At 46.5% G+C, this 24,425-nt stretch overlaps 1 protein-coding gene across 2 annotated transcripts in view; it reads right to left on the bottom strand.

Moving 5' to 3' along the window:
* The window catches only part of ace (angiotensin I converting enzyme (peptidyl-dipeptidase A) 1), an 82,533-nt gene that overhangs the window by 3,846 nt on the left and 54,262 nt on the right, over nt 1-24,425 (bottom strand). For both annotated transcript variants that reach the window (XM_078424924.1, XM_078424923.1), the window contains exons 18-24: nt 22,810-22,907; nt 21,627-21,796; nt 20,096-20,319; nt 17,133-17,277; nt 15,269-15,367; nt 10,255-10,377; nt 8,648-8,829 (exon numbers count right to left, since the gene is read on the bottom strand). In XM_078424924.1, the coding sequence (XP_078281050.1) occupies nt 8,648-8,829; nt 10,255-10,377; nt 15,269-15,367; nt 17,133-17,277; nt 20,096-20,319; nt 21,627-21,796; nt 22,810-22,907 (1,041 nt within the window). The remainder of the gene's footprint in view (nt 1-8,647; nt 8,830-10,254; nt 10,378-15,268; nt 15,368-17,132; nt 17,278-20,095; nt 20,320-21,626; nt 21,797-22,809; nt 22,908-24,425) is intronic.

The following is a 24,425-nucleotide window of genomic DNA, read 5'->3' as shown; positions in this document are numbered from 1 at the left end:
TGGACTTATAGTCCATAAACAGGAGTCTAACTTAGGCGTCCTTGTTTCAGGGTTGAGTTTGAGGCTGGGAGATGGCGTCAATGTAGACCTGTTGTGGCACTTGCATTAGGTCTGGATTGTCTGGAAGGCTGGAGTTGATGAGCGATGTGACCAGTCTCTTGAAGCACTGGTAGTTCTAGACAGTAGGTGTCAGAACTCAGAACGGTAGTCGTTAAGGCACACTACTGTTTTTTTGCATCGGCACTTGGATGGTTGTGATCTTCTTAAAGCAGATGTGAACCTCAGATTGGCACAGGGAGAGGATAAAGATATCTGCAAGTGCTCCTGCCAACTGGTCCGTGCAGGCTCTGAGAATAAGGCTGGGGACTCCATCCAGGCCAGTCGCTTTCTGTGGCTGAAGGTAGCAGTACAGTAGCTGTAATGTAGCCGTGTGCAGTAGTCATACTGCAGCAGTACTGCAGCCACACTGCAGGCATACAGCAGATGTGCAGTGGATGTACCACAGCAGTATCAGTCATTCTATCGTCATGCTTTAATAGTCCTAATGTTATACTATAGTCATACTGAGCAGTTCTACAGCGGCAAAGTAGCAACCTTGTGGCGGCTCTGTAGCTGTTTCGGAGGTGCACTGTGTGTGATGTATATGTAATATAAATGCCAGTGCTCCCTTGAGGCCAAAAGCAGAAGCTGGCAAATGTGCTTTTGCCTCGTGACTGAGGTCAGGTGACCTTCTAGAAGTTTCCTGGGGAAGGATTATTATTAAATCTTCTTCCAAGATGTCGGACGTATATTCATTGTGCTAGTCTTACCGTGGACATTACACGGTGTCAGAAGAAAACAGAAACTAAAGAAAAGAATGTCTGGTCTCAAGCCACTGGGAACGTGCAACCTAAGCAAAACCCACTATCCCCTATAAGATCAGGGGTAAGGTCAAAGACGAATTAGAGCGCATGGAAAACTTGGGAGTCATAACCCCGTGCGCGAACCGCCAGATTGGGTGAATTCAATGACTGTTGTTAACAAGCCTAATAGCAAAGTCCGCATAGTCTTGACCCATGTGACCTCAATGCGGCAATTCCTAGGGAGTATTTCCCGATGCCGACGTTCGAGAACATTGCAGCCCGCATGCCGAAGGCAGAATGGTTCTCGAAATTTGACGCTACAAGTGGGTACTGGCAGTTCCCACTGAGCGATGATAGCTCGTGTCTGACCACATTTAATACCTCGTCCTTCCATTTGGAATCTCATCCTCAAGTGAGATTTGGCAGCGGGCGATGCAGGAAGAGTTCGGCGATTTAGACGGGGTGGAGATAGTCGTTGATGACATTCTCGTTTGGGGTGTGAATGCAGCACAACGTGATGCAAGAGTGAAAGCCCTACTCCAAAGGGTGAAAGAATCCAGCCTAAAGCTCAATCGCAGAAAGTCGGTAATGCGTTCAAACGAGATTGAATATGTGGGACACGTCATCTCGCAAGCAGGCGTGTCACCAGGCCCATCTCGTGTCAGCAGCATGCTACAAATGCCATACCCGACAAACAAGGCGGAAGTGCAAACTTTCTTGGGGATGGTCACCTACATGGTCAAGTTTATTCCAAACCCCTCGGAGATCACCGCCCCACTTAGACAGCTAACAGAAAAGGGAGTAGCGTGGCACTTTGAGCAGAAGCACAGACAGGCAGTAGACAAACTGAAGTGTCTTCTCACATCGCCACCCGTACTCAAACTGTACGATGTGAACGCGCCCGTTTCAATTGCCACAGACGCTTCCAACAGTGGATTTGGAGCGGTCCTGATGCAAGACGAGAGACCGGTTGCATATGCATCACGACGCGTGAACGTGGCCAAGTGCAATGATGCGACTATAGAGAAGGAGCTGTGCTCCATATTGTACGCGTGCAGAAAGTTTCATGACTTCATCGTCGGTCAGCGCACAGTGATCCTTACTGACCACAAGCCATTAGTGGGCTTGCTCGCCAAGCCGCTACACAAATTAAGCCCCAGCGAATGCGAATGCACCTGCTACGGTACGACATGGAAATACGGTGGAAGCCGGGACGTGAAATGTTTGTCCCCGATGCCCAGAGCCGGCTGCCCAGTGCAGACACACCTGCGGAAGAGCACATCGCACTGCCGATCGTGATACAGGCTGTAGAAGCCATCCTACACATGTCAGACGAGCGCCTTGCGCAGTTCAGAGCTGAAACAAACAAAGATCAAACCCTGACACTGTTGTGCGAGTATATAAGAAAGGGTTGGCCTAGTAACAGGCGTGATTTGCCCTCGGACTTGACTCCGTTTCATAGATACCATGACGAGCTGGTTGAAGTCGATGGATTAGTCTTGAGGGAAAACCGGATCGTAGTCCCCCAAAGATGCGAAGGCAGATGCTGAACGCGCTACATGAATCACATCTGGGAGTAGTGAAACTTAAACAACCAGCCTGTAGGGGCACAGGGATTGGTCCAGACCATCGAACCCTCTGATTGGTAGAAGAGGTGAGGTGGTGCGCAGGTAAAGGAACCAAGCAGTCTTGTTTAGAGCTCCGAGAGAGACAGTAAGATTTATGGTTGTCTGTCGTTTAGTGCGCTGGTTTTGTCACGGTTGTTAGTCTTCCAATAAACGTCTACCTTAACGCACATCGCCTTACGACTCGCCATAAGCCCGCAATTTATTTGCGTGGCCAGGAATGAATGCACAGATTGAGGACACAGTGGGAACATGCTCGATATGCCAGGCCACTAGGGAAGCGCAAGCAAGCGAGCCGCTACAACCACACCTCATCCCCAGCAAACCTTGGTCTAAGGTTGGCGCAGACATCTTCCATCTGGATGGAGTTGACCATTTGCTTGTAGTGGACTATTACTCCAAGTTCCCAGAAATAGCACAGTTGACAGACATGACATCACATTTGGTGGTACGTGAAATGACGGGCATGTTTGCCCGGAATGGCATTCCTGACTTGGTGATGACAGACAACGCGAGACAATTTGACTGTGTTGAGTTTCGAAGGTTCCAGGAGGACTGGGAATTTGCCCATGTCACCTCAAGTCCCATATATCCACAGAGCAACGGGCAGGTAGAGCGCTGTGTACAAACTATAAAATGTCTCATGAGAAAAGAAAAACGCAGCGGCCGTGACCCGATGTACGCCATCCTCGAATACCGCAATACCCCGTTAACGGGACAGGCGGCTATGCCCCCTCACAGTTACTGAACAGTACATTGTTAACAAGCAAATTGCCGTCGCCTCTATCGCTCTTACTGCCACATCATGTCCCTCCCATGGGACCACAACTGGTCGCCCGGCAAGAAAAACAGGCAGCAGACTTCAATGAGAAGGCAAGTGCCGAGCCGCTGCCACGCCTGGAACAACAACAACAGGTGTGGTTTCGTGCCAAACCAACCGAGTGGCAACGTGGCCGCATTGCAAGAGAAAACCTGTCCCCTCGGAGCTACGTCATCTCTACACTGAGCGGTACTGAGTTCCGCAGAAACAGGAAGGACATACGGCCTGCGCACGAAGCAGCTGAGCATCACCCTGGCAACACGCAGCAGACCAGCGCGAGCACTCTCCCACAAGGAGGAACCCCCTCTCCCAGAAGGAGCTAGTCTCCCAGACGAGATGGAGAGTCAACCAGACGGAGGAGCCCCTCTCCTAGAAGGAGCTAGTCTCCCAGATTCAAGAGGACTATCACAGGTCGCATCACAAGGTCCTGTGGTGGGGGAACCGGCTCAAAGTGTGCCAAGCCACACACGCATACAACATAAATACCACACAGAACGGGTTGGAAATACGATTTGCACCAGAAGTGGGCGATTGTCAAAACCCCCGGCACGGCTTGTTATGTAAAATTGTTGGGCAATTATTTGATCATTTTGTAGTCTGAAGAGCATTGTGTTATTTGTGGTGTTTCATCCACATTAAATTGATTAAAGCTTCAAGTTATTAGTTTTGACCCCAACGTTGAAGGGGGAGATGTGATGTAATTAAAATAAAGGGGGAGATGTGATGTATATTTAATATAAATGCCAGCGCCCCCTTGAGGCCAAAAACAGAAGCTGGCAAATGTGCTTTTGCCTCGTGACTGAGGTTAGGTGACCTTCTGGAAGTTTCCTGGGGAAGGATTATTATTCAATCTTCTTACAAGATGTCGGACGTATATTCATTGTGCTAGTCACAACAGGGTCTTACCGCGGACATTACACTGTGGTTGGACACTATAGGACAAGACACAAGCTCACAATTCATTCTGTGGCAGACATGCAGCTATGTAGTTGCAGTACTGCGGTCATACTGTTGTTTTACTTTTGCAGCTCAACAGCAGAAGTACTGGAGCAGCACTGCAGCCTGAATGTAGCAGTAAGGAGGCTATGCAACAGCAGTACTGCAGCTGCACGGTTGTTGCAGTGGTCATAATGTCGCAGCACCCGTGGGCACACTGCAGCAGCGTTGTTGCCATCACTGCAACACTACCGCAGGTAAACAGTGGCCATGCTGTAAAACTGCAGCTGCTCAGCAGTTGATGGTGTTAGCTGTACTGTCCATGAACTTGGACGTACCGCATCAGTATGTAGCTTTGTCACAGAGCTGCAGGCACACTGCAGCAGGACAGAAGCAGCTGCACTGGAGCAGTCCTGAGGCAGTACAGCAGTCGTGCTGTTGCAGCACTGTAACTGTGCTGCAGCAGCAATGTTGCCATACTGCAGCCAGCGAGTATCTGTATTGTTCCAATGTGCAGCAATGTTGTAAGATTCTACATCAGTTGTGTAGAAATACAATAGATTCCTATTCCTACAACAGAACAGCGCTGTAGTTCTGCCGGTTATTGCGGCTGTAACGTCATAGAATTATCGGCATACTACAACAGTAGTTTAGCCATTCTGTGGATAATAATGCAGCAAGCATTCCTGAAGCTGTATTGCAACACAACTGTAACCATTCTGCAGGGGTAGCAAAGCTTTTCTATTGCCATATTGCAGCTGTACTCTCACCAGACTGCAGCCACTGTGTAGCTGCACTGCTGCTGAACTGCAGCAATATTTGAGGCACATTGTTGCAGTATTGTTGTATCTGAGAGTACTGAGGCAGTCCATAGCTTACTATTTATTTGTAGTACTTCTAGCAGTACCATCGCCAGGCTATAGCACTGAACCAAGTAACCGAGTAAGGTAATGTTTAAAAAGTATACTTTGTTCTTATTAATGATGGAAGCAAATAATTTGAGCTTGGCTTAACACGATTCCAATAATTTCTGCAATTATATTGAACCCTGGCTGAAACCTAAGTGAAGGAGACTGTAGATAGATACAAAATGCTGGAGTAACTCAGCGGGTCAGGCAGCATCTCTGGAGGAAAGGAACAGGTGACGTTTTGGCTTGAGATTTGGGCACTGCCTGACCCATTGAGTTACTCCAGCATTTTGTCTCTTTGTTCGGTGCAAACCAGCATCTGCAGTTCCTTCTCACACAAGTAAGAAACTGTGTTCAGATCTGGTTTCCCTATCTAAGAACTCAACCTCGCAAAACTCAGAGTGCAGGAGAGTTCTGCCAGGTGAACCCTGGAATTGCTGGATTGAGAAGAGGACCTGCAGTGTTTTTGTTGCTGAGGATGCTTTCCCCGGCTTGTTGACTTTGTGCCAGGGATCACCCATCTCAAAATAAAGAGCTGGCCATTCAAGACTGAGGTCAGAAGAGATTTCCACGCCCAGGGAGGGGTGAATCTTTGAAATTTTTCACCCGAGAGGTCTGTGGAGACTCTGTCACTAAGCCAGGATAGGTAGACTCAAATGGAGAACTCTCTGAAATCAGCTACAGAAATGTTACCAAAACGTATAAGATTATTAAGGGGTTGGACACGTTAGAGGCAGGAAACATGTTCCCAATGTTGGGGGAGTCCAGAACAAGGGGCCACAGTTTAAGAATAAGGGGTAGGCCATTTAGAACTGAGATGAGGAAAAACTTTTTCAGTCAGAGAGTTGTGAATCTGTGGAATTCTCTGCCTCAGAAGGCAGTGGAGGCCAATTCTCTGATTGCATTCAAGAGAGAGCTAGATAGAGCTCTTAAGGATAGCGGAGTCAGGGGGTATGGGGAGAAGGCAGGAACGGGGTACTGATTGAGAATGATCAGCCATGATCACATTGAATGGCGGTGCTGGCTCGAAGGGCCTAATTGCCTCCTCCTGCACCTATTGTCTATTGTCTATTGTCTATTGAATGCTTAAAACAGAGATTAATTGTTTTTGGACAATATGAATGAAGGATCAATGTAGGAAAGTGATATTGAAGTCAAAGATCAGTCATGTTCATATTGAATAGCGGAGTTGGTCAGGACAGAGTGATTCCCTTTAGCTTCTATTTCTTATCTATTTATGTTTTCACCTTATTTCAGATCCCATTGAGATTCTCTAACAAATATTAGTATAATTTTACGTATAATTTCACATGTTTTCCTGCTGCCCCTGTTGCTGCATGCCTACTTATTCAGGTAAATCTACATGAATTTTGTTTAGCTTTCCTCTCCTTTAAGGGCGTCACAGTGGCATAGTGCTGCTGCCTTACAGCGCCAGAGACCAGGGTTCGATCCTGACTACGGGTGCTGTCTGTACAGAGTTTATACGTCCTCCCTGTGACCACAAGAGTTTTCCCCAGGTGCTCCGGTTTCCTCCCACACTCCAAAGACATGCAGGTTTGTAGGTTAATTGGCTTAGGTGAAAATTGTAAATTGCCCCTAGTGTGTTGGATAGTGCTAGTGTACGGGATGTTCGCTGGTTGGCTGGGACTCGGTGGGCCGAAGGGCCTGTTTCATGCTGTATCTCTAAATTAAACTACACTCTCCGTCCGGGTCACAGGCTAAGTCCACATGGAATATATTGCTCCATGATGGCAGATGATAATTTTTGGTTTTCAGACACCAAAGGTTAAGACTGACAACTACACTCAAGACAGCTCCTACTGCAGTTTCTGATTCTCAGATGGATTCCTTCCCAGGCTGACACTTGATATCTTGGTACTAGTGGTTCACTCACACCTGGAACTGGAAGGGTTAATGACCACTAGTGATATATTATACAAATGTACAACCTTACAAATAGGAACAGGTTTTTCAAGCCAATCCTCCATTTAATAAGTTTGTGGCTAATCTGATTGTAACTCTGCAATCCCATGTTATAATCAATTTATCAAACTTTTTTTCCCCAATCACTACCCATTAAGATTCCTTTGCAGCTTTCTTGTGTGTTCTTCAAGATGAATATCAGAATGTAGGATCAAAAGACCATTCAGCTGCTCGGAGCAACTTCCTATTCACAAGACAACAGTCGACCTACACTTGATCTCTGTGTACTTGCTAATCTTTTATAACTGTTAACACCCTTGCCTGATAGAAATCTATCAATCTTAAGGGCCGGTCCCAGTTACGCGATTTTTAAGGCGACTGCTGGCGACTGTCAAAGTCATAGCAGATCTCCAAAATTTTCTTTTACTCTACGACAATGACCACGACAATGGGACCGGGCCTTTAGTCTACACATCTATAAGGCCTCAGGAGCATCTTAGTGAGCAGGTGAGTGGTGGGTGGTGGTGGGTGGGTTGAGGAGTTGGCCAGGTGGGCAACTGAGGGGATGTTGGAGACAGGCAGGGAGAGTTCGGTGGGGTGGCAGGTGGGTGTTGGCAGTGTGACAGGTGAGTGCGGAGTTGCATAAACGATGACTGAAGCGTCATCTCTTCTGACGGTTCTCTCGACATGGAAACAGCAAAGGCAGGTCAGTCGGTTGTTTCACCTATGCTGGCGTATGATGAGCCACAGAAACGTCAGACTGTCAACCAACGCCGTTGTACTCACAAGCCCTTTTGTATGGCTGTGAGACTTGGACAATTGACAGGAAACACATCAAACAGTGCGAGTGTTTCCACCTGAGATCTCTGTGATCATTCATGGGCAGCAAATGGTAGAGCAGAGTGACAAATTTGGAATATCTGGACAGGGCCGGCCCAATTGGCATCAAGGCCATGATGACCCTGAGGGAACAGTTGCAATAGACTGGTCGAGGAATCTGTATGGACAGCTCCTGTATGCCGTGCAAGCTCCCTAATGGAATTCTTGCTCAGAAATTAGGGACATCCAAGAAAGTGATACTCTTTTCTTGTTTCAAAGACAGCCTCAAACACAGAGGCATCCCTCTGTGGCAGAAGAGAGTTGGAGCCTTGTGTCCCGGACAGAACAAGCTTGTGAGCTTTGACCAAAAGGGCCTGTATCAACTCTGAAGACTGCGGACAGGATCGACTCACCAGAGCCAGAGAATGTAGGATGGCTCAGCATCTGCACCCACCTCAGCATCTTCCCCTTACCCCCACGGTTCCTGAGGGCATGCCTCCAGGGCAGGTCTTGCCTGCCACATTCAGGCTCACATATGAAGACCGCACAACTGACATAATCAAACACGAGGGCCAACCAACAATGAGGCGAGTGGTTGAAAGGGCTGGGCAAGTGTGGGGTTGGTGGAGATGGGAGGGCGAGGAGTTGGCAAGGGTGGGCAGGTGAGGGTTGTTTGTTTGGCAGGGGTGGGGAATGCGAGGGGCCTGTGATGTGTGTTGCATTTCTGCCTTACTGTCAGGAAGTGTTTTTTTTCTGCGTTTGCGCATTGCTGACCTGGTTTCCAGTCATACTCGGGCCATCCCAATGTCTCGCCATTCTTCTTGTTTTCCTCTTCCAGCCATGTGATCAGCGGCTGAAAATATGTCAGCAGAGGCACGGCCGACATAGTCGTGTTCCCAGTGATCATCCTCATGGCCTCGTACCAGGGCTTGCTGCTTCCCAGCTTCATGGCGTCTCTGGGGTAAAGACACAGAAAGAGTCAGACATTCGGCTTTGATTCTGAGTCACAGGTGACAGTCTGGAGGGGGGAAAGGGAACCAGTCAAAATGCATGGGCTCCACGATATAACGAGAGTTTGCCAGCACTGTTGGACAAGGCATTGCAGGGTTAAGGTACTGAATGCATCGTATGTACCAGAGGATCTGGGTTTTAGGGTTACCCTGAGTTGGAATATATTGTGCAAGAAGGAACTGCAAATGCTGGTTTAAACCAAAGATAGACACAAAATACTGGAGTAACTCAGCGGGTCAGGCAGCATCTCTGGAGAAAAGGAATAGGTAACATTTTGGGTCGAGGCCCTTCATCAGACTCATCAGACAAGGGTCTTGACCCCAGGACACCTCTCATTGGAGAGCCAATGGCCAGGGAGATTATGTCAGCCCTGTTGAAAGGATCCAGCAATGTGTGGAGTCAGGGGCGGTGGCATGACCATCTGACCTAATCCCTGATCTGGCTGTTGGTTACATAGAAAGGTACAACACAAGAACAGGCCATTCGACCCACAATACGTGACGTTGTGTCATATGTGATGTTGCTGAGTGCAATCTGAGCAGAATGTAGTCAGTCATCAACATTACAGACATGTGAGGTACAATGGGATGTTTCCTGAGACATACCATTCGAGGCATATAAAGACCGGAGGAGCAAGTTAGAATAGGAATAAAGTGGTATTCCATTTTCTGCTGTGTGGTACCGCTATTGGGAATGCAAACTTATCTTCTACCCTATAACGTATAATGGAGAGGCTTGCTTGGCTTTATTCATTTTTTGAGATCGATGGCTTATTTGCAAGGTTGGTCTTTACTGCCTATTCCTAATTTCCCTTGAGGAGATGGGCTTGTTAGACTATTTCAGAGGACATTTGAAGTTAACCATATTGACGTGGTTAAAGTGTCATATAAAGGACATGCCAGGGAAGGACAGATTCCTTCCCCCCAGCCTGTCCTTGCTGAAGAGCACCGGTGAACCGGATAGAAGATAGAACATCGAACACTGTTGCACAGGCCCAGGCCCTTCTGCCTATGAAGTCTGTGCTGATCATGATGCCAGTTTAAACTGTACACCTGCCTACATATAGTTTATATCTGCCCATTCCCAGCCTATGTGTGGTCTATCTAAATGCCTTTTAAATATTGCTGTCGTAAATTTTATAAGAATTCATCACCTGTTGTGTTTATCATCACCATTTCTCAATTGAATTTAAATTCCATATCAGCCATGGCGAGATCAGGTCGGATCCTGTGCTTGTTAGTCCAAACCTCTGCACCTCCAGCCTTGTATCCCAAGCATTGTACTAATACACCTTTTTTACTATTGATTTGTTTCACAGTGGAATGTGGTTCTTTGTGTAGACCACGGCAGCCCTTTTACATTGTTCTTACCCAATGAGTTTTCCAGCTTCATGTGACTTATGGATGTCACATTTGTACAGAGGTCCGATGTGCCCTGAAGCTTTGCAAAGGCTCTCATGGAACTGGAACTGGATGATGAAGCTTACAAAATACCTGAGAAAAAGTTAGGAAGATAAGCAGAATTCAGGCATATTGCATAGGCGGACATATTCATGAAAACCAGTGTTCTACTGGCCAAAACCGTTTCAGTAAAATTATTTTAAAGCATTATAGATTTCAATTAAATTCCAATGAAATCAGTTAGGATTTGGTCATCTTAGTCAAACCCATCTTTGTGCCTCTCATACCTGACTCCCGAAAGCCTTCTTCCTCACTCTCTGCAGTGTAATCGGCATGGTAATCAGAACAGTACATATACTACACTTACTGTGCATGCATACTAATTCCTTCATGTTACTCTAAAAATAACAATGTAATCATTTCACACTAATGTTCTCTTTCCCCAGTGCTGGTGCAAGTAGTCAAAGAATAAAATCTCCTTTATCCCACACTCTAAGCCACAGGCTCAACACTCAGATCTTATAAATCTTATTCTACCTTGCAATTGGCTCAGGTAGTAATCAAAGACTATTACCTTTATGGTTCTTCCCTTTTATTTTGGAGTTTCAATCCATATATTCCCTTTTTTCTAATTCCACGTATGTTTTAGGTTTATACATGGAGCACAAGATCTGGTTCCTCCTCCTCCTACTCTTCCAGTCCTTAACTCTGTAGTATCACGGTCTTTGGGACTTACACTCGTGGCTGTGGAGAACACTGTTTATCTTCACAACAATACTGTCCTGTCACTAAGGCATCCCCTCTCAGTCCCTTCCCTGTATATCTAAAGGGCTTGTCCCAGTTACGCGATTTTTAAGGCGACTGCCGGCGACTGTCAAAGTCGTAGCATTTATTTCACAAAATGCTGGAGTAACTCAGCAAGTCAGGCAGCATCTCAGGAGAGAAGATCAGTCTGAAGAAGGGTCTCGACCCGAAACGTCACCCATTCCTTCTCTCCTGAGATGCTGCCTGACCGGGTATTGACCCGAAACATCACCCATTCCTTCTCTCCTGAGAAGCTGCCTGACCTGCTGAGTTACTCCAGCATTTTGTGAAATAAATACCTTTGATTTGTACCAACATCTGCAGTTATTTTCTTACATGTCAAAGTCGTAGCAGATCGCCAAAATTTTCTTTTACCCTACGACAATGACCACGACAATGCCGAATCAGGTCGATACAAGTTACTTTTTTTGTGAAACTAGCACCTGGCTAAGAGATTACACCGTCTTCGGAAACATCGCTAAATTCCCACGCTTACCTGACCGTCAAACTGTCGCCTCCAATCTACCTGTCAAATGTCCTGACGGTAAATAAATTGGTTAAACAAAACTATCTTCTGGTATCTTCAAATGCTTTTTCTTAATTTAATATTACGTGCGTCTAAATGCATCTGCGACAACCTAGCAAACCTGGGACAGCATGCGACAGCGCCCGCAATAAGCTACGATACCTGGCGACAAGCCAGCTGTCGCCGAGAAATTTCTATCTGGAATTTTTTTCCGCCACGCGCCAAGATCCGCTACGATTCATGGAAGACTCCTCAAGATCATGCCCGCGACACCCTGGCGAAAGTTCGGCGATAGCCTAGTCGCTGGCAGTCGCCTTAAAATCGCCTAAGTGGGACAGGCCCTTAAGATGGTGCCATGGTCCAATCGCTTATCTCCCTCATATTCATTGTTCATGTTTGAATGCACAGTAAGTACCTGTTGACCTGTTGGTCACAGTTTAAGGCTGACCCACTGCATCTCAGGTTCTCAGAACAATATGGCTTGTTATCATGTCCAGTCCCTGGGAATTTCCCAAACCCAGATTACTGCCTAACTTCAAGATGGGTCTGCACCAGGGCTCAATTGTCCAGATTCCTGATTAAATATAATAATCCGATGAACCTCATGCCTGGAACTCAAAGTGCAGCTCAAGATGCCCCAACGTGCAAAGTGGGTTCCTAGACATCTCACTGAGCTCCAGGAGATTGTGCATGGAACAGGAAAACTGGTTCCTCTGACTCACACACTTTGCAACTACAATGCATTACCCGCCCTGCCAACAGGAACAAAGATTGCTCAATGTAATGAGTGTCTAATGTAGTTATCAATGGTGTGGCCTCAATCCAATGTTTTGTTTTGTTTTACAGTAGGTGGCCAATCTGTTGCGGTTTGTATTTGATAGCCAATTTGATTTTTGTGCATTTTTACCCCAGTAAAAATAATCCTTTTACATATTTACCTTTTTGATTTGAAGCTGTAAGAAAATGTGTCTGCACATCATCCTGCACTTATCAACAAACAAAACTGGAACATTTACAAACTGATAGTAACATTAACCGTCATAAGTACGGACAAACGAGGAACACAAATGGATTGCTTGGTCCCTAAAGACTGTTCTGCCACACAACAAGATCATGTCCTATCTGGCTGTAAATTCTACTTTACAATCCCATATATCTGCAATATAATTTCACATCCTTGCTCATCAAGAATTTATCTAACTGCCTAAAAAATCTTCAGACTCTCTTTGCAATTGCGTTCTTGACTTCCTCATTGAGAGACCTCAATCAGTGCGGATTGATAGAAAGATCTCCTCGTTGACCAGCAACAAAGGTGGACCTGAGGGCTGTGTACCCCTCCTGTTTTACTCTCTACACGCGTCCATGGCTAGGCACAACTCCAAGGCCATGATGCCACTATTGTTGGCTAAATCACAGGTGGTGATGTGTCAGCGTGCAGGAGTGAAATAATAGAACACCTGGTGAAGTGGTACCACAACAACAACCTCTCACTCAATGTCAACAAAACCAACCAACTAATCATTGACTTCAGAAGGGAAGTCCGGAGACCATGTGCCAGTTTCCAGAGTCCGAAGAAGGGTCCTGACCCAAAACGTCACCCATCCAATTTCTCCAGAGATGCCGTCTGACCCGCTGAGTTACTCTTGCACTTTGAGTCTATCTTTGCCAGTTTCCATTGATGGGTTGGCAGTGGAATCAGCAGCTTCAAATTCCTGGGCATTAAGTTCACGATGAGCTGCCCTGGACCTAGTATTTCGATGTAATCAAGAAGAAGGCCTGCCAGGGTTTCTATTTTCTTAAAGAGATTTGGCATGACACCGAATACTCTAATAAACTTTCATTGATGTGTCTTAGAAAGTATCCTGACTGGTTGCATCATGGCAATTCCAACATATAGGAAACACAAGAGGCAGCAGAGTGTGGTGATCTCAGCTCAGTCCACCATGGGCACAGCCCTCCCCACTATCAATAAACATTGAAATGAGGCAGCATCTATCATTATGGATCCTCCTTACCATCTGGACTTTGACCTCTCTCACGACAATCTTTGAGCAGGAGGTATAGAAGCCCAAAGTCCCAAACCACCAGGTTCAAGAATAGCTATTTTCCTCCAACCATTATGTTCTTGAACCGACCTGTACAGCCCTAATCCTATCTTGGCGATGAAACCACCTCTTGTATGACCATGAACTTGTTTCTTGCAATAATGTATTGTTTATTTACTCTTTTCTATTTACTGTCGTGCAGAATTTATGCAGAATTTATGTATAATTTATGTTCTTGTTGTGTTGCCTGAATCTATGTACCCGTGATTCTGTCACAAACAAGATTTCATTATACCTACAGCATGCCATAATATATGCATCTGCCAACAAACTCATCTTGACTTGCAAATCTCTTGAGGGAGAGATTCCAAAGACTCAGAACTCCCTGAGAGAAGATAAACTTGCCTCGTCTCTCTCTTCAATGGATGACTCTTTTTTTGAAGAGGGAACATCCCACATCACTCTGCCCATGCACCTCGTGACCTCATACATTTCAAGCAAGTCCCCTCTCCCACAACCTCTTGTGTCCTTTTCATTACTTACCTAACTGTCCTGACATCATCAGCAAATTAGCAAGTTTATCTTGGTGCCTGCAGCCAGGTCATTATAGAAATTGTAAAATCTGAATCCCAGCACACAATGCCTGTGGTCTGTCACTCATTACATCTTGCCACCAGAAAAAGCCAGTTGCTGCAGTTCTTGGTTGCCAGACAAATCTTCCTCCCTTGCCAATACGTTAACTCCTAAACTGTGAGCTTTTAAGTTTCCACAATAACCTTCGTGCGGTATCAAGAATCGTCAACAGCCAGCGGCACCCCCTTCCTCTCTGAAAGCATTTGCTAAGCTGGCCAATTTTTTTAACTGACCCTAGGTCGAAGTTCCAGATTTAGTTTAGTACAGTTTAGAGATACAGCGTGGAAACAGGCCCTTCGGTCCACCGAGTCCACTAGGGGCGATTTACATTCATACCAAGCCAATTAACCTACAAACCTGTACGTCATTGGAGTGTGGGAGGAAACCGAAGATCTCGGAGAAAACCCACGCGGTCACGGGGAGAACGTACAAATTTCGTACAGACGGCGCCCGTAGTTGGGATCGAACCCGGGTCTCTTGCGCCACAAGCGCTGTAAGGCAGCAATTCTACCGCTGCGCCATCGTGCCACCATGATCATTTAAGTCATTCAATTACTCTTCCTCAGACCAAAAATAGCAATGATTTCTTCTGAAGTCAATTTTCAACATACTTTTGGCTAAAAAAGTGATCATTTCTTTCTGTTGACATCGTAGATGGTCAATGCCTTTGGTTGGGCATATGCCTGGAAGTTCCATCACGTGACCAGCCCACCAATAGCTCCACCTACAAACCCACCCTCAATCTGCCAAAGAGAATATTTCTTACTTCCCCCTAATTTTATAAATTATTGATGAAGAAGGAAAACAATTGTATTAACATCGTTATAATTTTCACCCAGGATTGCCGGCGAAGTTTAATCTTGTGCCTCCAGGACAAACCCGAAGGGTTGGAAACCTGAGATATTTGAGTTAAAGTCACCATCAGATGCATTAACACTATCACAGAGCCAGAGAAACATCTGTGTCCAGGACATACCTGACATAGGGGACACTGGAAGGAATGTGGAATTTCGCACCAGGATCGAAATCTTCCTCTGAGCGAGGTACAGGAGGGCACAGTCCTTGATATTTTAACCTGTGGGTGAGAGATACAAGGTAACTTGGGCACTAGCACAAGGCAGCTGGGGTTTAGCGTCTACCCTGAAGCTTCTACTTGGTGTATGCTTCAGAAGGTCATTGTACCCTGGATCTAGGGTTGGTGGGTGGGAGATGGGGCAGCATACCAAATGAAGCCAACAATAATAAAAACAACTTGATAGGAACTGCTTGGGAACCATTCACAAGATGGTCGGCCCAGATTTCATCGGCCATTACTAATTGTTCTGGAGAAAGTGATCGAGATTCTTGAAATGCTGATGTCTGTGTGGTGAAGGTTGTGAGATAGAGGGTTCCGGTATTCAGACCTTGTGGCGATAAAGAGGGTGTGACATGGAGAAGAACTTGGAGATCATGGTATCCCGCAGCAGTTTCTGTCCTGGTCTTTCTTGAGGGTGGAGGTCATGTGTTTAGGAGATGCAATCACAAACATCAGTGCATGTACTGGAACCTTGCTAAATCTTGTTGGAGAACATGGAAATTTAAGCTGGTCACATCTTGAGTCTGCTGGAGAGGAAAATCATCAACTTATAGTTGATAAGTTGAACTGCGGATGTTTCTGTTGAGGTTACACACACACAAAACCATTTCCCTTAGACGGCACTCCATGCTACTCAATTTTTATCCCTCAATGCGTCCAGTTGTTGCAATAGGACAGAACCATCAGAAATGGAAACTCCGATGTACGTCATATCCCCAGCCTCACCAACATCTTTCCAGACTCTATGAAATCTCATGACATCTCCTCTACCCCATGTTCTCTCATATGCTGGGTTCCTCCATGTAAAGACTACTTGAGTAATGTTACCTTCTCTCTGTTCCCTTTTCTCTTCCTCTCTCTCTCTCATTCATACTGTTATCTGTGGGGCCAGCCATCTATTTCTGATACTTAAAATCCATGCAGTCTCGCTGTCTCAGGAAATGCAGGGCCATCTTACCAAGTGCAACTGGCACTAAATGAGTAAGGTGAGATATCAGGTGCAAACAATGCAACCACTGAGAAAGTTGCCAGAGCCATTCTCAGGATGGGGCAACCGTGGCATGCCCAGCCTTCATTATCCAACCCATACTCTCCAGGAGAAGGTTACTGATGTATTCACGGTCGATTATGTTCTCTCTTTCTTTACCGGATGTGGTACTTATGAGGATAAGTGTATCGTGAAAGCATGATTTAAAGGAGGAATGACTTAAGTTAGAAAGGTATGGGACATTGAAGGTTCACACCGTGATTGGTGATGGTCCTGAGGTGGACACAATGAAGCACTTATGTGCGGATCGTAGAATCATGCGTAACCTTTGAACATATGATGATTGAGGAAATTAGATTTGTGAAAACTTTTGTCCAGTAGAAATAAATGGGATTGAAACCAATAAATTCTGAGAGCCTGCGAATTCCAGATCATGGAGCCTGAAGTAAATCATTGGAATCCATCATTAAGGAAGTGCTCGCCATTAGAAAATAGAACTGGACAGTTAACATGGATGTGTGAAAGGGTACCTGTCAGTGTTAGTGTTTACTAATGACAAGGGAGGACCAAGGTCTTTCTGCTGACTGGTTAGCTTGCAACAAAAGCTTTTCATTGTACCTCACTGCACGTGACGATAAACTAAACTCAAACTCAACTCCAACTCAAACTCAAAAGGGTGTTGTGTAGTTGGACTCTCAGAAGGCCTTTGTTAATGTGCCACAGAAGAGGTGTTTTTGTGACCTTCCCAATCACAGAACATCAGCCACTGTATTGTACCTCAGATTCCACCACTCTCGGTTATAATCACTTTCAGGGATCCGTCCATCGAAAACCTTCCATCGCCATTGATCCATCAGGTAGCCAAATGGGAGGAAAGCAATCTTGTCCAGGGCAATGCTCATCAAGTAGTTGATATCACTCTCTGCAGAAATAAACCTCCAGTCATTATATCCTTTATAGTGGTTTCATTAGCAATACAAGCTCGTTGAGTGCAGTACTCACTCTGTGTGGGCCCTAGTGAGTAGCAGATCTTTTACAGCTGGGCTTTCCCAATCTTGTCATAGTCATTTTCATATGTAAGCTAACAGTAAATGGTGATGGAAAGCAGCTGTCCATCTCCCAGCTTTCTATTTGAAGGCACAGTGGTGCAACTGGTCGAGATGCTGCCTCACGGCAACAGAGACCCGGGTTCAAACCTGACCTCGGATGCTGTCTATGGAGTTTGCACCTTCTCCCTGTGACCACGTGGGTTTTCTCCAGGTGCTCCGGCTGCATCCCACATCCCAAAATGTGCGGGTTTGTAGGCTAATTGGCCTCTGGTATGCAAGGAGTAGATGCGGAAGTGAGATACATTAATGCGTCGACCAACAGGCAGACTCATTGAGCCAAAGTGCCTGTTTCCAAGCTGTATCTTTTAAACAATTGAATCTGCAAATGAAGAATTCGGGAAGCACAGTGGTGCAGTGGTAGAGTTACTGCCTTACAGCGCCACAGGCCCGGGTTCGATCCTGACGATAGCTGCTGCCTGTGTGGAGTTTGTACGTTCTCCCCGTGACCTGCATTGGTTTTCTCGGTGACCTCTGGTTTCCTCCCACACTCCAAAGACGTGCAGGTTTGTAGGCTAATTGGCTTGGTAAAATTGCAAGTTGTCCCCGGTGTGTGTAGGATAGTGTTAGTGTGTGGCGATCATTGGTTGGCGTGGACTCGTTATGCCGAAGGACCTGGTTCCGCACTGTATCTCTAAACTAAACTAAGCTAAACCAAACTAAAACTAAACTGAACAGAAATTACTATTAACTGGCCCAGATCTTGAGGAACCTAGGGCTAGAAATCTTCTGCTACGGTGCAGCAGGTTTTGCGAGATCTGCAGACTTCAGTGAGTAATGGACTTTGGAGAGGATGGACAATAGAATAGCTACAGTTTTGTGAATTAATTAAATGATTCTGTTTTCTGGTCAGTGAGCTAATCAGGGCAGGACGTGGCACAATGCTTCATCCCAGAGCAGTGGAGTGCATCTTCAGTGCTTTGAGGGAACTCTACGACACTCTGTGTGTTCCGTGAGGGTGCGTTTGGAGCGCACGTTTCAGCAGGTGGTCACCTGAGAGTGCAGGCATGGAGGGACTGGGTGTCTGCCTAGCACTTGTTCAGGAGATCCACAAGGACTGTCTAATCAGTGTAGCTCTGAATCCTGTCAGGGTTCAGCCAGAGCCAGGACCTCAGACCCCAGCACTGGAGGTGTCTCAGCTGCACAGGAAGGAGGAAGATTAAGAGGCAATTCTGGAGGTGGATGAGCAGGCAAGGGTTTCTGTCATCGTAGACCTGATTGCACGATGATCTGTTGCCTCCCTGGCGGCGGGTGAAGGATAATGCTGAGTGGCTGCAGGACATTCTGGGAAGGGAGTGGCCAGAGATCAGGTTGCTGGGTAACACCAATAACAAAGAGATTAAATCCTGCACGCAAAGTTTTGGACTTAAGAACGGAATTAAGTAGCAGCACCTGGAAAGTGATAATCTCCAGAATACTGCCGGGTGCCACGTGTCAGTGAAAACAGAAATAGAAGAGTGCAGATGATTGTATGGCTGGAGAGATGATGACGGAGATGTGCGGGGAGCAGAAGCTTTGCATTCCTGGGCCATTGGGGAGAACGTACGGTCCTGCCAGGTGGGGGATGTGGCACCTTCACAGAGCTGGGGCAGATATCGTAGTGGGCAAGTTTGCTGCTGTTCTGGTGGGGGTAGTTGGCGTAGTGTCAGAAAAATGCAGAGCTGGATTTTGAGGTCACCACGTTGGTGAGGGAGTGGAGGCTAGAGCAAACAATGGAAGAAACACAGACACAAAGGGAATCAGGTAGTTATCTAAATGAAAGGAGTTCAGTGAAAAAGGTGGATGATCTGATATGTGGAGGCCCGACATTGCAGTTATCACAGAAACCTGGGGTAGAGGGGCAGGTGAGACCAGCAGGGCAAGGACCTACAATGAGACCGCACCTGGAGTACTGTGTGCAGTTTTGGTCTCCAAATTTGAGGAAGGATATTCTTGCTACTGAGGGCGTGCAGCATAGGTTTACTAGGTTAATTCCTGGAATGGCGGGACTGTCATATGTTGAAAGACTGGAGCGACTAGGCTTGTATACACTGGAATTTAGAAGGATGAGAGGAGATCTTATCGAAACGTATAAGATTATTAAGGGGTTGGACACGTTAGAGGCAGGAAACATGTTCCCAATCTTGGGGGAGTCCAGAACAAGGGGCCACAGTTTAAGAATAAGGGGTAGGCCATTTAAAACTGAGATGAGGAAAAACTTTTTCAGTCAGAGAGTTGTAAATCTGTGGAATTCACTGCCTCAGAAGGCAGTGGAGGCCAATTCTCTGAATGCATCCAAGAGAGAGCTAGATAGAGCTCTTAAGGATAGCAGAGTAAGGGCGTATGGGGAGAAGGCAGGAACGGGGTACTGATTGAGAATGATCAGCCGTGATCACATTGAATGGCGGTGCTGGCTCGAAGGGCTGAAAGGCCTCCTCCTGCACCTATTGTCTATTGTCTATTGACCGAGTGCTGGAAGCTTGGATTCAGATTTGTCGTTTTGTCTCGACCAACACAGAATCCATGTGCTGAAGGGCCTCCTTCTGTATTGTACTTTTTCAACTCTTTCTTTGATTCCCAGCTCAGCCACGTACAAACCAGCAACTAATTCCTCCGATTTCAAAGGCATCCTGTGGTAAGTGCCGTGGGATTTACCTTTATTGTCCTCCACCTTGTTGAGCAGCCCAATGGTTTGGAGGTGCTTCGGAGTGGAGACTGACAGAGCCATTACATCACCAATGGCCTCGTGGAAACCAGGGTTAGCGCCGTCACGGAATGAGATGTCCAGGTCTTTGTACTGAAGGAAGTATTGGATGTGTCCCATTTCATGGTGCACAGTTACCAGGTCGTCCATGTTCACCACGGTGCACTGCTTAATTCTGGAGGAAAAGGATTACAGAAAGAATTGAAAGGCTATCAGAGTATCTTCTGAGCAATTATTTTATGGGGAAACTTATAACACAGCACAGAACGCTTCCCCTCAACAACATGCAGAAGTGTGGCGAGAATGATGGGGTCACTCAATGCCGCCCTTGGTGTGGTCTGAACCCTGATGCATGGTGCAATGGAAACACCGGCCACTATTTTGCTCCCAGTGTATATTTTGCATGAGAAGGCAGGCCGGGGGACGTGCAGTCGTTTTCTTGTTGGGAAGTGTGAGACCAATGAGCCAAGAATTCTGCGAGCTATTGATTACACACCAGTCGCCAACCAGTCATAGCTGGCTCTGTCATAGCTGGCATGCACGGTCACACCTGGGTCAGACAAGCACAATCGTCCTTGGAACAAGGTCAGGGACCTGCTGGCATTTTCAGCTGGTCTCACCAGGTACTTTGTGGATGGAGAAATGTCTCATCCTTTCCCCCTATTGGAACCCCCAGCTAATGCTGAGAACTATGATCTGTACTCTGTATCCTCCCCTTTGCTCTATCTACTTTACTTGAGTTTGCCTTGGTTGTATTTATGGATGGTATATCTTATCTGTTTGGATAGCATGAAAACAAAGGTTTTCACTGAACCTCAATAATAAACCTAAACCTAGCCCCAAAATGTGTTAGTACTCCAGTTGAACAGCACTTTCCAACTCCCAGCCCATTTCCCGAATAGAGTAGATGTTTCACGCAACAACGGGGAAGAGAAAGTATATTCTGAGTCTTGATCTAACCCAAATCTATCTTTTAACCCCCATATGTAAATAGATTATTGATTCACTGGGACTTGTTGAAGTCTAGTCAATAGACAATAGACAATAGACAATAGGTGCAGGAGGAGGCCATTCGGCCCTTCGAGCCAGCACCGCCATACAATGTGATCATGGCTGATCATTCTCAATCAGTACCCCGTTCCTGCCTTCTCCCCATACCCCCTGACTCCGCTATCCTTAAGAGCTCTATCCACCTCTCTCTTGAATGCATTCAGAGAATTGGCCTCCACTGCCTTCTGAGGCAGAGAATTCCACAGATTCACAACTCTCTGACTGAAAACGTTTTTCCTCATCTCAGTTCTAAATGGCCTACCCCTTATTCTTAAACTGTGGCCCCTTGTTCTGGACTCCCCCAACATTGGGAACATGTTTCCTGCCTCTAACGTGTCCAGCCCCTTAGTAATCTTATACGTTTCGATAAGATTTCCTCTCATCCTTCTAAATTCCAGTGTAGTATAACGACTCCACCAGTCTGAGACTAACCGGAAGTCCTTGCGGTTGAAGAAGTCCCAGGCAGAGGCATGACACACCACCTCTCGATTCTCCGGCTTCACCAGCATTGACTTATTCCAGAACTCATCTGGCATTGCAATGAGGCCAAGTGATTGGAAGAACTTGTCTGATTCCTGAAACATTTTTACGGGAGTCCATTTCTGTTAAAGAGAGAACAAGGCGTTAAAGGCAAAAGGATCAGCCAAACCAAATTGCTCTCGGCTGTCTTTCTATCAGGCTGCAAAAATTAAAGTGCTGGTGGAGCTCAATGGGTCAGGCAGCATTTTGGAGAGCAAAATGGACCGGCGATGTTTCAGGTTGAGACACTTCTTCAGACTGATTGAATAGGGGAAAGTAAACTAGGAAAGAGAGGTGGGGAAGTGAGGCAATAATTGGCAAGTGAGAGGTGAGAGAGGGGTGATTGGCAGATATGTGGAGATTGATGTGGGATTTCACTGTGCAGGGATTGGATTGTGATCCCTCAGTGCAGGTTTGTTTGGGACTTTTCTAGGTTGTGCTTACATGGGATCTTGTTGTCCAAGTCTGGATTGGGTTCTCCCTGAGACGGGATATCACTGTAAATGTTTTAATGTGCGATTGGATTGGGAACAGATTTTGTGGGCTGGGAATAGGATTTAGCTGTGTGATTAGATTGGTTATAACGATGCAGTGGTTGGTGTGCCAAGGCCTGGTTTGGGAGATCACTGGAAGGGTGATTTAGATCCTGCTGCAAAAATAGATTTGGCCCACACTGTGCAGGGGTGTGATGGTTGGAGTGGGACCTGACTGTGAGGGGATTGAGATAACATTGTGTGGTTGGGTTAGGAATTCAATATGCAACGGCTGCTTTGGAGTCTTCCTGTGCTTGGGATGGTGCACGACTGTCCTATCCATCTGTGGACTGGGACCTCAGAGTGTGTTGATGGGTTTGACTGTGTAGTGATTAGACCATGATCTGCTTGTGCAGGTGTTGATCTTACAATGCAGCTATTGCATTGGGATCTTACAGTGCAGATGCTGGGGTTAGATCTTACTGAATCACGGTGTGGGAATGGATTGTGATCTCTGACATCCATGCAACCATTCTGTGTGGCTGTAGGTTGTGAGGCCACATATTCCAGACCACGCCTCACTCCCTTCAGCGGACAAATTGAAATTCCCTCTTCAGACTAACCTGTTTGATCATTTCAGGGGTAGCATCAACATGACTGGCTTCGGGATAGGGTATCAGCAGTTTGTAGACGTTATTCCATGACTGGGCCCACATGTTACCTGGCAGCACAGAGAGATAACATTGACCACAAATGACCATCATAATCAGTGCCTGGATCACATTTCTCTTTATCATCTACAGAACGCTGGCAGAAGCTGCCATGGCACCAATATTGCCTCCTGTGACACGAAGGAGAGCACTCTTACCCAGGAGCTGGGAGTTTGCTGCTTCAAGTCTTCTTGAGATCAAGGTCTTATTTATTTTCCCAATGTAGCATTGTGCTGCAATATTCCATGCACATGATGTTAAACCAGGGTCTTATCACCCACTAAAGGATTTACAACTTTCCAAAGATCTCATAGAAAACCCACGCGGTTCAGGGGAGAACGTACAAGCTTCGTACAGACAGCACCCGTAGTCGGGATGAAACCCAGGTCTCTGGCACTGTGAGAGCTTGAAGGCAGCAACTCTGGCTGCGCCATCATCTTTGTGCAGATGACAATAAAGGCGTTGACTGACCTTGACTTCCCCCTGACTCCACTACTCTTATGCATCCTGCAATGTGAAGTTTGGTTGGTGTTTGCAGTGCACATTGAACAATGTTGAATTCTTGGGGGTACCAGCGGGAAATTCAACCCGCATCTCGTGCCGCCTGTAAGACATGCGCCAGGCAAGCCCTCATCATCACAGGGGAAAACAAGGTGTGTCTGGGCCGGGGAAGGGGAGAGTGCTTCGGGTAGGTGGGGAGGTTGTGGATTGAATGAGGAGATTATCGTGTGCTAGTTGATGGTGTGGGTGCATTATGATCGTTGTTTGCAGATGAGGAGTGCTGTTATGACAGCGATGTTGTAGGGACATAGGGATTGGCTGGGAGAGTTCGAACCTTCGGATTGGCTAGCGAGGTCACCAGGTGTGCCAGCGCGGGAGAGATAGTCAGTCTAGCGTTGAACTCCGTTTAGGTAAGACGTTAGGTAGTTGTCTACAGTTGAGTGTTGCGATTGTCACGGAGTTTTTGAGCCATGCAATAAACTTCGTCTGCAACATCCATCCGCTATCGGACTCGCTACAATGTCAACATTTGAAACATGGAATGATGGACACGAAAGCAGAAGAATCAGAAACAGAAGGAGTGCTGTTAGGGGTGCTGCGACTGAAGAGGTTTGTGCAAGGAATTGTGGAGTTTCTGATTTGTGGAGTTTCTGATTTGTCGTGTTAGGGGATGGCGTTGGCGGCTCTGGTTGATTGAGGTTGGGGAGAGGGACATTTCTGATCATTAACGAGGGGAGAGCAGAGCCTGGCGGTGTTCAGATAGTGGAAGTGAGATTACACACCGGTAGCGCAGCGGTAGAGTTGCTGCTTTACAGCGAATGCAGCGCCGGAGACTCAGGTTCGATCCTGACTACGGGTGCTGCACTGTAAGGAGTTTGTACGTTCTCCCCGTGACCTGCGTGGGTTTTCTCCGAGATCTTCGGTTTCCTCCCACACTCCAAAGACGTACAGGTATGTAGGTTAATTGGCTGGGTAAATGTAAAAATTGTCCCTAGTGGGTGTAGGATAGTGTTAATGTGCGGGGATCA

The sequence above is a fragment of the Rhinoraja longicauda genome, chromosome 29 (assembly GCF_053455715.1).
Source record: "Rhinoraja longicauda isolate Sanriku21f chromosome 29, sRhiLon1.1, whole genome shotgun sequence".
Lineage (NCBI taxonomy): Eukaryota > Metazoa > Chordata > Chondrichthyes > Rajiformes > Arhynchobatidae > Rhinoraja > Rhinoraja longicauda.
The sequence above is the reverse complement of the archived record's forward strand: the minus strand, read 5'-3'. Positions and strand labels throughout refer to the sequence as shown.